Here is a 16,070-nt window from a genome sequence, read left to right as displayed (position 1 = left end):
TTTCTATTTTGAAACGAAGAGAGCTGGCTGTAATTTTGGAAAGGTGGAAGCTTGCAGATGCCAGGAAGTACTGCCTGATGGACATGACAGACCTCTGTGGCCACTCTTCTCCTTAAAGGCAAGGGCGGGCCTGTCCAGGAGTTCCTGGGATTCCTTCTGGTTTCAGACGGCCTTGCCTCTGCCCTCTTGGCAGTCCTCATCCTGTGGTACCGTGTCCTGAGGTCGAGTCTATGACGTGACCTGTTTGAGGGTGGGCTCCCGGCACCTGCCCTTCAGGGTGCTGGTGACACTTGGGACACTATCTTGAAGGACAGTGGGAAGGAAGGTGAGGAAGGTAGCCCTCCTAAGTCAGCACTTCCATAGCGAATAGGTTATCAGGTAAAGGTTCAGATGCCCAACTGGGACAAGCCCGCCCTCCAACTACTAGCCCAGGAAAGTGAGGGCATGGATGCCAGCCTGCAGCCTGGTTCCCAAAGTACCTGCGGGGACGATGACCCTCCTCTCGTTGGTGGTCATGTTGGGAGGAGGGGGGCCGTTCTTCTCGTCCATGTAGCTGTTGTAGTTCATGGCGTTGGACTCGCTTCCACCAACTAGCTTGCTGCATTTGCTAACACTGCAGTCCACTGGAGACTCCCTGAGGCGAGAGGACACAAAGCCCAGAGGAAGTCATCACTCCGGCTGCCATCAGCACAGCGTGGGCAGACAATCATGGCGCCATTTCCCAGCCCCACTTGGTGCAACGCTGCTGCTGCCTTATTTCTATCCTCCACGCCGCCACCAGGGTTTTCAAATCCCAGCCCAATCCTATAATTACGGCACTTAAAAACTTTTGGCAGCTCCCTACTGGCCTCAGACTAGAGTCTGGACTTCTCAGGACCGCATCGCAGCCCTCCCAATCTGACGGCAGCTGACATTTTTAGCCTTGTTGCCAGGCAACCTGTGCTCCAACAGCACTTGCCCTGGCCTTGGCCCCCAGGTAGGCCTCCGCCTCCCACCCCCACCCCGGCACTCTGTTTCTGCCATGGTTCTAGCTCTGGTCACGCTGGGTGATTGTTAGCTTAGCGGGTCCTCTTCCCCTGCTGGATTGGGAGTTTCCTGAGAGATTGACAGTACTTCCTCCTTTAAACCTCAACATCTTACGTAGTACCTTCTATAGGAGACGAGTGATCAATGTTTGCTGAGTGAAGTATTTCTACTGTACATATATGATTTTGATGCATTTCTTGTACCCAGTTCTATTTTAACTTCCCAATACCCATCCAATTGTTCATATCTCCTCTTTATGGTTAAGGGAACTGAGAGGTGAGGTGACTGGCCCAGGGTCACACAGCTAGTGTGACCTGAGCAGGACTCAGGTCTTTGGTGTTAAGCTTTTCCATCAAAACACCCATACGGGTGTGCCTGGCTGGTTCAGTTGGTAGAGCATGTGACTCTTGATATCTGGGTCCTGAGTCTGAATCCCACATTGAGCATAGAGCTTACTTTATTTTTTCATTTTTTTAATGCTTATTTTCAGAGAGAGAAAGAGTGCGAGAAAGAGAGGGGCATAGGGAAAGGGAGAGAGAGAATCCCAAGCAGGCTTCATTCTGTCAGGAACAGAGCCTGACGTGGGGCTTGATCCCCTGACCCTGGGATCATGACCTGAGCCAAAATCAAGAGTTGGATGCTCAACCAACTGAGCCACTCAAGCACCCCTATTTTTTCAAATTAATTTATTTATTTTGAGAGACAGAGACAGAGAGAGAGAGAGAGCACAAGTCGGGGTGGGGGGGGGGCAGAGAGAGAAGGAAAGAGAGAATCCAAAGTAGGCTCTGTGCTGACAGCACATGGGGCTTGATCCCATTAACCATGAGATCATGACCTGAGCTGAAAGAGTTGGTTGCTTAACCGACTAAGCCATGCAGGCATTCCACAGAGCTTACTTTAACACACAGACACACACACACACACACACACACACACACACACACACGGGCTGGTTGCTTCATGAAGAAGGAATAGAATCCAAGAACTTTAACCTGATAGAAAGCCTGTGGCCTTTGTGGCCTTTTGCAGCCCTGGATGCCACGCTCACGGAAGAACCAGAAGGAAGTGCAAAAGGCAAAAGTCATCCAACTCCGTCTGGATGTACGGAGCCCAGTTAGCACCTGGTGTGTTGCAACATGGCTGCAGGGAGCCTGTTCCCTGGTGCCAGCTCAGCAATGAGCAGCCGTCTGGAGATCTAAGCGGACGCTCCACTTGTGGCCACCCATGCCCGGGAGCGGGCCAGCAGAACGCTCCACATACCCCGCCAGCCCAGCATCGAGGACCCTCCCAGCGTGCCTGGGGGAAGTGCTGTCCTGCCCTGCCTTAGCTTCCCTTCAGCCCCTCCGGCAGCAGCAGGACCAAAGGAGACAACTGGAAGGCCCTGGAGAGGCTGCAGCCGTGGTTGCACAGCTCAGGAAGCATCGGACCTGGGAGACAGCCAGTTCTCTCAAGAGCTCCAAACCAGGCCTTCAGACCAAGGAGTTCAGATAAGGTTCAGATTACAGCTGCCCAACCTTGGGCCGCAGAACGACTCCAGGCTTCCCAGGGGCCTGGCCGCTGCCCTCCTCACTCTGCTTTGGGCAGGGACCAACCATCATGAGGACTGAAGGAGCCAGGTCGTGCCAGATAGGGCCTCGCCCATCCCGCGGCCGGTGGCGGCACCTCCAGAGGCCGGGAGAGCAGTCCCTAACACAGAGGAAGGGAGTAACGGCCCGGGGTTGGGGGTGGGGGGAAGGGAGGGGGCAGGGGTGGGGGTTGGGGGCCCAGGCAGGGCAGGGGGGCCAGAGCACATCCAATAAAAGACAATTAAATGAATTTGTCTCTTAATCTGAAAGGAAAAAAATATTGAAGATCACTTATCATAGCTGGGAGATAAATGCTCCACTGAGATATTAGAAGTCAGACGGTAATTTTTTCCTGATGTCTTACAGAGGGGAACATGGGCTGAAAATGAAAATAAGATGTATAACTTACACATGTTAGAATTTAAGGTTTTACTATTCGCCTACTGTTTTTCCAGGCAGAGAACCAAGAACCAGCCGTCAGAGCCCCAGATTGTTGAAGGTTTAATGTCCCCATGGCAGTCTGCGGAGAGGCAGTAGCACATCAGGGCTTTTCACCAGTTTGGCCCTTTGGCTTCTGCTGTTGAAGGACTTGGCCCGTCCGGAAGCAGTCCCAGAAAGACCCTGGTCCTGTGTCTGAGCGGAGCTCTGGCCAAGCTTGCCGGGTCCCCCACCCTCCTCATGGCTAACCGCAGGAAGGCGTGTGCGCGCACTCACACACACGCGCCCATGAGTACACGCGTGCACACACACACAGACACGTGCACATCCCCAAAACACATGCACACGCACGCCGCCGCGGCCTGGCGGCCTTTCCCAACATACTTGTCCACAGTGAAACAACCCAAGTGCAGTGGGAGTTTGCAGGATTAAGTTGGCCTTCAACCAAGGGAGCAACGTTTTCATTGGCTGGGAACCCCGTGGCAGAGGGTGGGGTGGCCAGAGCACGCACTTCCTCTGCCGGATGCTTGAGTGCAAGGGCCGTGGGCAGGGGTGAGAGAACTTTCGGGGAGGAGAGCAACATCCAACTGGGGGCGGGCATGACGGAAGAGTGGGTGCTCTTCCATAGGCCGTGCCCCCCATCGGCAATATCAGGGAGACAAGATTCAAAAACTGATTTCCCCTGTCAGCTGGGCCGCTGGTGATTTCTGAGCTAAAAACCGGCCTCTTGCCGTGCAGGGGTGAAAAGTCAGAGCCACAGAAATTGCCAAAGCGGAGCAACCCTTTATGCCATAGCCACCGATGGCAGGGCCGGGCCTTGGCGCCAGGAATAGAGAAAAATAAATGCGAAAAGAGGAAACATTTGGTAAAAGGCACCTGGTGAAAAGAGGAGCCATGAGCCCTAAGATGAGCACCTGCCGGGAAGGTGGGTGCCCAGGTCACAGGATCGGTCGGCTCCCAGAAGAAGACATCACAAGCACAGCCAGGACCGGGGTTCTCTTGCCGGGGTGACCACTGGGGGCCAAATGGTAGATGGAACATCCACGTAAGTTCTAGTTCTGCTTCCTCCTCACTCCTTCCCCCCATCCCCGCCCCTCTGGATGCACCTACTCCCTGGCAATACAAGGCAAGCTGTCTGGCCGCCCACTCGTGGGTGCTTCTCCTCTGGAATGAGGCCCTGTCCTCAGTCCCAGACCCCTCTGCTAGGAGGGCCCTCAGAGAAGCCTGGCATCACCCTGGACCACCACACTTGCCCAGGCCGGCCCTCCTCCGAGCGCCCAGGGGGAAAAGGAAGGAAAGCCATGCCTTTAACCTCCGGCCTGCCACGCTGCCCTCCATTCTCAAGCTCTTGGGTGCTGAGCCTCCACCAGACAGCACACGCCTTATATGCGGCCATCGGGCTTGACAGCCACTGCCAAGGGTGGGTACTGGCGAAGCCCAGCCTACAGGCTGCTCTCGGTGAGGCAGCTGGCGCCTGTGAAGAGGCCCAGTGAAAACAAGAGGGAGGGGGAGGGGCGCACGGATGGAGGGGAAGAGATTTGGCCACTCAGCTTGCCTGCACGGCTGCTAATTTGTATTGAGACCTGCACTTACAGCTGACGTGAGGTTGGGGCCCGCAGGCAGCTGATAGCACTAGGACAGGTGACGAGGGGGCCTGGGGTGGCCACTACAGAGCAGGAGGAGGTGCTGGCTCAAAGAGTGCAACTCAGAGCATCTCCCTCTCAGGATGGCAGAAAGCCATGGCAGGGGAGGCCGCAGCAAAGGTGACATGGACCCTGCAGCCTTGTCCTCTCTTTTCCCTTTGGGACATAAGCTCTTGACTCTTCCCGTTCTATTTTTGTGGGTTCAGTGAACACTGCTTTAAAAATACCGCCAGCGGTTTCCCAAAGTGCCTTGCAGGTGTTAAGCAATTTAAAACAAGGTGAGAAATCTTGGGTGTTTGGGTAAAAGAAGATTTCAAAGACTTCTCCTGAAGACGACCCCTTTAGACTATGGCAGATGTCTTCTATGTTTACAAGTGACATAACGGATAAAGGGTTAGTATCCAAAATCTGTAAACAACTTATCAAACTCAACACCCAAAAAACAAACAATCCAGTGAAGAAATGGGCAAAAGACATGACTAGACAACTTTCCAAAGAAGACATCCACGTGGCTAACAGACACATGAAAAGATGCTCCACATCACCCATCATCAGGGAAACACAAATCAAAACCACAACGAGATACTACCTCACACCTGTCAGAGTGGCTAAAATGAACAACTCAGGCACCAACAGATGCTGGCGAGGATGCGGAGAACGAGGAACCCTCTGGGATTGCTGGTGGGAATGCAAGCTGGTGCAGCCACGCTGGAAACTGCATGGAGTTTCCTCAAAAAATTGAAAATAGAGCTACCCTATGACCCAACAACTGCACTGCTAGCTATTTATCCAAGGGATACAGGTACGCTATTTCAAAGGGGCACATGCACCCCCATGTTTATAGCAGCACTATCGACAATAGCCAAAGTGTGGAAAGAGCCCAAATGTCCATACACTGATAAATGGACAAAGAAGATGTGGTATCTATCTATCTATCTATCTACAGCGGAATATTACTCGGCGATCAAAAAGAATGAAATCTTGCCATTTGCAACAACGTGGATGGAGCTAGAGTGTATCATGCTAAGTGAAATAAGTCAGTCAGAGAAAGACAAATATCACATGGCTTTACTCATATGTGGAATTTAAGATACAAAACAGATGAACATATGGGAAGGGAAGCAAAAATAATATAAAAACAGAGAGGGAGACAAACCATAAGAGACTCTTAAATACACGGAACAAACTGAGGGTTGCTGGAAGGGTGTTGGGTGAGGGGAAAGACTGAAAGGGCGAGGGGCATTGAGAAGGACACTTGTTGGGATGAGCACTGGGTGTTATATGTGAGTGAGGAATCACTAAATTCTTTTCCTGAAACCATTATTACACCAGATGTTAACTAACTTGGATTCAAACTTTTTAAAATAAATAAATAATTAAAAAAATATATCTATATACAGCAAAACAAAACAAAACACAGACATCTTCTCTACCTTCCCATTCAACCCAGAGCAACTCAGAGTACACCCCGTGGATCCACAAGTCTGTGGCCCAGGCTGCCTGTCCGTGGATCCTCTGTATTCACACAGTTCCTGCGAAGTCTCAAAGGCCACCCAAACCACACAGTTGCGTTAGGACCTATCACGTGTGTCTCCCATGTGATGTTAATGCTGTGCAACAATTAAGCAAATCTGCGTTGTCTTTAGGATTTCTGTAGGATCCGCGCACAGGCGTGTGCCTATGACTTGTTTTTAAAAAGAAATACGCAGTGGGTTAAAAGCAAACTTCAAGAAGAGAAAAAAAAATCATCCATAATATAGCCATCACCCTAACCCCATAGCTAGTTTCATCTCCATACAGGATAGGTGCTCACAGCTTCTCCGGAACCCTGAGGACAGCTTCCCACCCAGGTTATGTGTGACATGCTCCATGCTGCAGGGTTCAGAACTTAAGGAAGCACCTTAGGAAGGTGTTTTGCAGTCACAGAGGCAGAAGTTACAGGGAGTGTGAGGCCGATCTTCCTGTAGGTGGAATGTGAAGTCTCTACGTGTCTCCTAAGAGCATCCAGATCCTGCTGGCCAGTCCCATGGGGATGTCAGGGTAGACTAACACCAACTCAGATTCTGTGTTCCAGGCACATGAGCCAAGCAGGTCCTTGCATTTCTCCTCCATAAAATACTATTCTCTCCTTCACGGGCTGTTTTCCCCAATCCCTCTGGGTGAAGCAGGATGCGGCTGACAGTTATTTGCAGACCACAGCTTGGGGTCAAGTTGCTGAAGCCTACACAGAACCTATATGGGCCATGCTGTTTCAAGAACAACTCACTCTAGCGGATTCAGCCACAACAGGAAGATGTGGAGAAAGAGAGCCAACCTCCCACAACACGGGCAAGCTAGGCTTTCTCTGAGCCACCCAGACCTCAATCTCTCCACTTGATTCTGAGCCAAATGACTTAATGCTGGGATGAAAAGCAAGAAGGGCATTATAGCTTTAGGCACAGAGAACACCTCCTCCAGAGACACAAATACCTGTGGGTATTCCAATAAGCATGAAGTAACTTGGAAAACCCAAGTTATCAGAGACTATGGAGGGAATCGTGGGATGGTCCAAAGCATTCTAGCTCAGCGCTGTCCAGTTGAAGTAGAGTGTGAGCCACATACATAATTTTCCATTTTCCAGTAGTCGCATTTTTAAAATAAAAAAACCAGGTGAAATGAATTTAAAAATATGTGAAAATATATTAGTATATGAACTCACTACAACCAAAAGATTATCATTTCAACATCATCAGTATAAAAAATAATTAATGAGCTATTTTACTTTATCCGCCCCCCCCCCCCCACTAAGTCTGTGAAGTCTGGTGTGCACTTTAGATCTCAAGCACATGTCAGTTTTGGATTAGCCACACTTCAAGGGCTCAGAAGCAGCATGCGGCTAGTGGCTACTGCCTTGGACGCCACAAATCTGGTCCATGAGGCAAGAGACCCCAAATGGGGTCAACACACAGGGTTGAGGACGAGAGATTTAAATCGCCTGGCATCTATCTCATCGTGTCATTTCTTCTTTGCATGATCAAATAGTAGAATCTATCCTCAGCAAAGACGTTTTTCTGAAAACCCCTGCTCCCTGCTGCCCACCAGGCCAGCTTACATGTGGGCTCCTGGAGAATATTTACGAGGTGCTGGCAATGGCCGTCCCTAGCCTGCGTGGCTCCGAGAGCCCACGGTATCTTCTTTGTTCCCCCAGGGTGAGTGAGACTCCATCCATCTTTCTGAACCTACTCTATCACCTGCGGACGGTCGGGGTCAGGACGGGCAAATCAAAAGCAGGGGCTGCTTTGTGCGACCAGAGCCACGTAAATACCATGTCTGTTCTTTAGAGGTGTTCACACAGCTCTCCTCCAGCTGGCTTCTGGTGTGACTGCAGCCATGGATGGCTGGCAAGCGGGTCCTGAAACTCGATTTCCTTGCCCCAGATTAATAGGTCGGAGTGCCCTGCGGGGGAGTGAGAGGTCAGCTCGACAGTGTGGCCTCCCCCTGAGTACAGATGCAGGCTCTAGCCGTGGCAAAGTGGGCAGACCTTGGTTTCTGTCCTGGCTTGTACACCATAACCCATATGGCTTTGAAGAAGTATCTTCACCATTGAGTCTCGTCAGCCACGCATTCACTCACTCATTCATTTAACAACTCTTTCTGGAGCACGGATCAGGTGATAGGCATTGCTCAGTAAACAAAACGAGGCCCTGCCTGCATTTTAGTGAGGGATGTGATACGAGCCAGGAAGAGCTAAGAAGAATCAAAGCAAGGCAAAGAGTGACGGGTGCTGTCTTAGAGCAGGCGGTGAGGGAGGTCTGCTGAAAGGTGACATTCAGGCACAGAGACCTGAAACAAGTGGGAGAGAGAATCCTATGACTTGATGGAGTAGGAATGCTCCAGAAAGAAGGAATACAGGCATGAGACTCTGGGGCAGGAGAGTGCTTGGGGTCCAGAGTCTTGTGTGGCTGGTGCGGAAGGAAGGAGGAAGACAGGAAGGAGAAAATGAGTTTCATAGAAATGGGGGCCAGGTAGAAGACTTTGGGTTTTGTCACAAGGCAGTAAAGGATTTTGAGCAAGATAGTTAAGTATTCTGAAAGGATGGGGTGTCTGGATGGCTCAGTTGGTTAAGTGACCAACATCTGCCCAGGTCATGATCTCATGTTCGTGGGTTCGACGGCAGAGAGCCTGCTTCAGATCCTCTGTCTCCCCCTCTTCTCTCTCTCTCAAAAATGAATAAACATTAAAAAAAATAAATATTCTGAAAGGGTGAGTCTGAAGAACAGACTTTAGGAAAGCAAGCATAAGGAAAGACAACAGGGGGCAACTGAGGCAGCCTGGAAGGACAGGTGCTGCCTGTCTGGGTTGGGGCGGAGCAACAGAGGTGAGCAGTGGTTGGGATTCAGGCTACAACAGACCAAAGACTCTCCAAGGGTGGAATCTGGATTTTCAATAAGCATCAGGAAGGTCCTGTGGTTGGGCCAGTTTGGGAGGTATTGCTGAATCGCCTTCCTTGCTGCCAGGCTGAGTGCCGGCAGAAATTGGACCAGGAGCCCAAAGGCACAATGTACAGGGAGGGAGGGAGCAGAGAGGTGGCCCACAGGCCAGGAATCAGAAAAGCCCAGCTCTGGTGCCAGATTTGCCTCCTCTAAGTCCTCAGACAAGGTGTCTACCACTCCCCGCCCCCAAAGCCCAATTTGCCTTCAAATGTCAAAATGTAATGGCGACATCTACCTCACAGGATCATGGTGGGAAGCAAACCATAAGATAATATGGAAAAATATTTAACAAATGATACCCTCCGTCCACTATGAGGGGCTCACTATCCTTATTATCTGTGTGGAGAGATGCTCATGTGAGGGGCTCCTGGCTCAGAACCTCCGGGCCTTCCTAGAAGGCTAGACTCTGGGAAGGCGGCTGTGATTCCGGTGACTGGTTCTGGTTACTGGGATTGGAATGTGGAAGGGCTGAGGGTTCCCACAGGCGAGTCGGAGACCAGGGATTGTCTGGGGGAGGTCTCCTTCCCAGCTGCACACTCACCCCCTTCTCTCTCCTTCTGTGGACTTGTTTCCTTACCGACCTCATCCGCTTCTAGTGAAAACTCTCTAGAGATGATGCCCAAACCTACATTCCAGCCCCCAAATATTATCTGAGCTTTAGTTTCCAAGGCCTAGTAGACATTTTTTAGCTGGATGTTCTACTGATTGCTCCCAGGAATCTCAGAGGGAACACTGACATCTCTTCTCAAAGCATTTCCTTTCCTATGTCCCCTGGATAACATCACCATCCTTCCTACAATGATCCAAGCTCCAGTCATTTTTTTGTTCTTTCCTCTCATATACCCTCCAACCCCCAGAGACTTCAATGTTTGTCCATCTGAACCCTGCTAATTATCCCTTTGACGTGTCCTTCATGCATGTACTTCTTTTTATTTCCCTAATTATTAAAGTCGCTCAAATTCAGAACTTGGTAATCTCTTACCTGAGATATTTCACTACCTTCTTATCTTTCTGAGGCTCCCTTCCCCACCGCTGTATACAAAGACCCTCAGTTCTGTAAATGAAGCTCTGAAGATGTAAAATGTCAAGTCTACGCTTAAAGTCAGTGTCTGCATACAGAATAAATTCCATATTTTCTTAGCCTGCCATTCAGGGCCCTTCATTAATTTTCATTTTTATCCCCTTGTGCTATAGGCCCATTGACTTGCCCGATAGTTCATGAATGAGACTAATATTTTCTCTTTTTTGCTCATGAGGATCGCTATCACTGTGGAGCACTTTCTGAGTCTCCAGCACTGTCTTGGGTCCTTCCTCCGCAGCATCAGACTTAACCATCGGGACAAGCCTATGAAGAAGCAGATCCTCTAGTCCTGTTCTAGGAAGGAGGCAGCTGGTGATCAGACAGCTAGATAGCTTGTCCAAGGGCAGAGGTGGGAATGAAGTCTGGGCTACCTGTCCTCCCGGCATGCCCTTCCTTGACCCTCTGATTCTTCTCTCCTTGGGCTCTCTTCCCTGCATTTCCACAAGAACAGTCTTACTGCCCTGGGCACCACCAAGTTCAAATACACTTTCCAAGTGTGATGTGCCCTCCCTTGCTCAGTGAGACCATAGATGGGCTCACCTCTGTCGTCACTTCTGGACTTTTCCTGTAAGGATGGTTTGGTCACCTTTGCTCTAGTAAGACCCACCCAGAGGGGTCAAGTTTCTTAAACAGGTCAGGGAGGGTAGGTTCTCACTAGGGCTTCCCCAAGAGGGGCTCTACCTGGGCCTGACACACAATAGGTGTTCCACAAGTATCGGCAGAGGGCCGTGAGTCTGACTCTGACCTGGCTGTTGAGGGCGGTACTAAGACTTAGAGAGCCAGGTGGGCTTAGAAGCCAGTAGGGCTTCCTGGCCCTACTCTACTCCCAGCCCTCAGTTTTATAGCCTTCTCTTGTCTCACCTTTCTAGGGACTGACTCAGGCTCCCTGGCCCAGCACCAGCAGCCACTTTGGTCAGATCCGTTTGACTCAGACACCTGGGGAGCAAGCGTGCCTCAAGCCTCCACCAGCCCCTCACCTGGCAGCTGGCCACACCTACCCCTGGAGCTGCACAGGCCTGGTGGGCTTACCTGGATCCATTCATGTGGTCATACTCCCGCTTGACATTGACCCTCACCGGCTGATTAATCCATTCCTGCTGCGGCGGGAGGGGGTTGATTTTGTGGGGCTGGCCATAGTCAGGACTCCCTGAGGCGGTCATGTCGGCCTTGGGGAGATGGGCCGCCGCTCCGTAGGCAGAGTCGAAGAGGGACTGGTCGTCGCTCACCACCGACAGAGCCTCCTGGAGGGTCAGAGAAGGAGACCGAAAGCCCAGTGTCAGTTCATCCAGGGTTACTCTTCACCTCCTCTCCCTCTGAGCTGGCAGGGTGGCCCGGGGCTGCCCCAGGCGGTTGCCCAGGTCGCTGATTGACTCACACTCTGGGGGGCTGTTTATTCCTACGCAAACTCCACGGGTTCTCTGAAGGTTATCCCGGGTGAGGAGGGAGTTTGGGCAGTGGAGTGGGGAAGGAGGAGCCATAGAAGCACATCCACTGTTGTGTCTGCAGAAAGGAGGGCCGGGAGCCAGAGGCCAAGAGGGGTGGTCACACAGCGTGCACGTGCAACGTTCCAGTGGCACTTGAATGCCGAGCTCTGTCAGCCATAAGCAGAGAGGCCTCTGACCAGCTGTGTGGAGCTGTCAGGCTGGAGGGGGATATGAAAGTGAGCATTTACTTTATAGGTGAGGCCAGTGAGACCCACCCAGAGAGGTTAACTATCCAGCCCAAGGTCACACAGGGGAAGGGTGGGGCCCGGGGTTGTGGCTGCATCTAATTTCAGTTTCCTTATCTGTAAACAGGAATAAGAATAGCTTTTTCAGAGCCGATAGGTGGGTTAAGTGAGAAAAATCTTGGTACATACAGGTGTCTAGCTTGTAAGAAACAACCAGCAGTTTCCGCAGGGGTTCCCCAGGGTGTGCTGGTGTATCTTACACACATCCATGATTCAACTGGGAGGCTGCCTGCCTCTTGGGGACAGCGCTCTGTCATGCTTTCTTGCCTGACTCCTAGAGAGGATAGCTTCCTGTCTTAATCTGATGATTCAGTTTGCCCAGGAACGAGGGCAGAATTTCAGCTCTGTGGATGGGGGCAGTCGAGGAGAGGCCCTCTGCAAGACCCTCAGTCTTCCTGCTCATACCGTCCCATCGCCCGGAGGAAGTCTGGCTTGTGGATGCCTGAATTGTGAAAGAAAGCCTTGCACTTTGCAGAGATCGCCTACCAGCCAAAGCACCACCATAAGATTCTCCCACTATTCCAACTCACATCACATCACGGACCGGGGTGTGAAAATCACTGTATCGCATAATCACACCAAAGTAAGGGGACCGCTTTGCAGAAAAGAAGGACACAATCTAGAGGGCAGGATTAATTTACAATCTGTATAATCTACAATTACACAATCTATAATTAGGAAGAGGAGATGGAATAATATATGACAAATATCTAAACAGCTTCTGGCAGGGCGCCTGGGAGGCTCAGTCGGTTAAGTGACTTCGGCACAGGTCATGATCTCACAGTTCATGAGTTAGAGCACTGCGTTGGGCTCTGGGCTGACAGCTGGGAGCCTGGAGCCTGCTTCGGGTTCTGTGTCTCCCTCTCTCTGTCCCTCCCCTGCTCACACTCTGTCTCTGTCTCTCAAAAAATAAATACACATTTAAAAAAAGAGAACAGTATCTGGCATATAGTGACCCCCAATAAATGTTAGGTCTCATGATTACTGGTGTTCAAGTAAAGATTCTCTCAAACTACTTGTTATGGGGTCAATCATTCCCTTAAATTCACATGTTGAAGCCCTAACTCCAATACCTCAGAACCAGACTGTATTTGGAGCAAGGGCCTCTAAATGGGCCTGATTCTGTTAAAATAAGACGTTTAGGATGGGCTTAATCCAGTCTGACTGGTGTCTTTGGAATAGAATTGTTGGACGCCCAGAGTCCCCCATGTGGAGAGGCAGCAAGCCATCCGCAAGTTAAGGAGAGAGCCCTCAGAACCCGCCAGCACCCTGATCTTGAACTTCCAGCCTCCAGAACTGTGAAAAAACAAATTGCTGTTGCTTTAGCCACCCAATGTGTGGTGTTTTGTTACGGCAGCCCCAATACACCACCTTTACGTAAGCCCTCCCTACACCTGTCAAATTACAGGCTGCTCCACCAGCTAAAGTCACTGAAGTCGCTGTTTCTCCTGGGGCCATTCTCAACCCCAGCAGGGCAGCCACATTTCAAAGAAAAAGGCTCTTCTGTGGCTGTTTCCTGCTGGGATCAGGGAAGAATTACTGGAACACACTCCAGGAAGTCTGCTTCTGCACCAGAAGGCTTTGGATAGTGTAGATACGGCCAGAGATGGCAGTTTCAAAGCTGAGCTACCTACACAATATTGAAAGGCTCCCGTCCCCCAAACAAGTGGGTGTTCCTTGATTCAGACCTAAAATACGCTGGGATCCTTGCTCATTTTCCACCTAGTGACCTTGTGTCGGGCTCAGAGAAAAGGTGTGTTGCCTGGAACCACTGTCTTATGGTTATTATATCCATTCTCCATGTCAGTTAGGGACCAGACCTGCCTTTGTATCCCACACCAGTTTTCAGTTGTCATCCAGGCCCACAGTGTTACGGTTCTAAGTTGAAAGGTTGACACTGTAATCTTCCAGATAGTTCAGCATGAGTCCCTGAAATTCCTAGGGTTCTATACTAGGAGCAGAGATGACGTTACCACCACCTAGGACCCATAAATGTGCTTTTGGTGACAAAGGTGGAGAACACTCACCAGTTCTGCTAGAAAAAGAGACTACGTTCAAGGAATCGTGTTAATCGCACCACAGGGTATTGTCTTCTACTGTGGAGAGCGGCTTTATGCTCCGTCATGCACAAATCTTGGAGTTTCCAATTACAGAATTTCTCATCTCCCATCTTCTAGGTTAGGGGAGAAGAAATTGAAGGAAGGCGGCCTAGGAGGCAGGACTGGGGATAGTGATGCTCTGGGGAAGCATGAAAGATCCCTCTCACCATTAGCCCCAAAGATGGTGGGCCAGGAAGCAAGAGAAAGCAGGGTTTCAAGTCCAAGGGGGCCACGCAAGGTGTCAAAACCAAGGTTCAACGCAAAGATTGCAACAGAAAACAGATAAGACAAGTTGGGGGTTCTGGTGGCAGACCGTGGAGAGACTTCTTAAGGAAATGAGAATGCAGACTTACAGGACAAAGTGTAGGTGTAGTAAAGGGCACAAAACCTGTCCAAACTCATTTTGGAAAGTAGCTCACAATCAGTGGAAACTCCAGTCAAGTGGCAACATCGCAGGACGAGAGATCCCTGATCTCCTCCAGAACATCTGTCGCTCCTCCTGTCTGACTTGTCTACCTCCAGGCACGTGTGCCTTCCCAACGCCTGTCTTCGTCGGGCTCTTTCCACTATGACTACACACACTCGTATGCTCTGCCCTCATTCAGCCCACTTTGCGCACGGAGCTCCCTTGAAAGTCATAAATACATCCTGCCACAATCCCTTCTCCGATACCTCCCAGAGCTCGCTCCGTGTTGACCGTAGCAAATCTACTGTCACCTGCTTGTTTTCCCACAACTCAGCTTAGCCCCAGATGTCCACCCTTACATTTCACGGCTTCCTCTCCCGCGACTCCTGCCCAGCGCTAACTGTTTTCCACTGCTCCACTCAGCGGGCCCCACTCACATACACTTCAACGGTCCTTGGGCCGTGAGTACCCTTTCTTTGTCCTTTCCACCTGTGCACATATCCGACGCTTCTCATTTTCTGAGGCAAACAAGATCTTCCTCACCCATGAAACGTTCCCTGATAATGCCCTGTGACTTGTTTGAGCTTATGAAAGCCCAGTGAGAATACTGCGTGGGTAGGCACATACACCGACACACGTACTCTCTCTCTCTGTCTCGCTCCCTCTTCCTCTCTCTCCCTCTCTGTTTTCTATTTCCAGTCATTGATAAGCAAAGGGCTTTTTTTATTTTTAGAACAGTATGGAGAAAAGAATTAGTGGTTGGGGGACGCTGGGAAAAAGGAGTAAATGAAGGAAAACAGCTCCCTGTCTGGCCTGCTGGACTGAATTAAGAAGTCTACTAAGGGCAGGAGACCAGAGATGAGGGCCACTAAGTGGGAATAATAGATTTGGGCAGACTAGACCCCAAGCAAGCTGATTTGAGATCCTGGTGGAAAATGAACGCTGGGGAGGAGAACATTCTCACCATCTCTGAAAGGAACTAGCACCCTTTTGGCCATTCAAGGCTGGAGCTTTAGGAGCATCCCAAGACGACACCCCTTCTGACTGTATGATGGGGAACCTTCTCTGAGGCGCTCTAGTGGCAGTGGGTACAGGGAGGGGGACAGGCATAGAGGAAAAGGCAAAAACAGAACATGGCACTGGGCAACTGACTTGTGGCCAACAGACTTGTGTTAGGGACTCATGTCACGGTAAATGATATGGGTGTAGTGACGAAGGTGCCACTATTACCACGTGAGGAGCTATGGAGCTGGCAGATACAGCTTTTCACATGAGCCTCTCTTGCTATCTTATGCATGTCTTATAAAGCTGTTTACTTTTACTTCAACCCCTAAAACTTTGAAAAGTTTATACATAAAACTCCTACTTGTACTTAAAACTCTTCACAGGAAGGACTTGTTGGTCTTCATGAGCTTTTCACTGATGAATTGTTGATGAGAATTTCATTTGGGGATGATAGACTGAATTTAGAAAGAACTTCAGCACGAAAATTCACAAGCTATTCTCAGTGACGAAGTTCCTTCAGTTTTTAACGACCTCACTGTTTCTGTTGACTTTGGACAGGACACGGAAGACAAGTTATTCTTCTAAAGACTGTTGCGTCCAGGTTGC

At 50.3% G+C, this 16,070-nt stretch overlaps 1 protein-coding gene across 3 annotated transcripts in view; it reads right to left on the bottom strand.

Moving 5' to 3' along the window:
* FLI1 (Fli-1 proto-oncogene, ETS transcription factor) overlaps positions 1 to 16,070 on the bottom strand; it is a 129,277-nt gene that overhangs the window by 44,026 nt on the left and 69,181 nt on the right. For all 3 annotated transcript variants that reach the window (XM_043579801.1, XM_043579803.1, XM_043579802.1), the window contains 2 exons: positions 11,255 to 11,466; positions 480 to 634 (listed from right to left, as the gene is read on the bottom strand). In XM_043579801.1, coding sequence (XP_043435736.1) covers positions 480 to 634; positions 11,255 to 11,466 — 367 coding nt within the window. The remainder of the gene's footprint in view (positions 1 to 479; positions 635 to 11,254; positions 11,467 to 16,070) is intronic.

This window comes from Prionailurus bengalensis, chromosome D1, assembly GCF_016509475.1.
Source record: "Prionailurus bengalensis isolate Pbe53 chromosome D1, Fcat_Pben_1.1_paternal_pri, whole genome shotgun sequence".
In the NCBI taxonomy this organism is placed as follows: Eukaryota; Metazoa; Chordata; class Mammalia; order Carnivora; family Felidae; genus Prionailurus; species Prionailurus bengalensis.
Note: the sequence above shows the minus strand (reverse complement) of the source record. Positions and strands in the feature narration are given on the sequence as shown.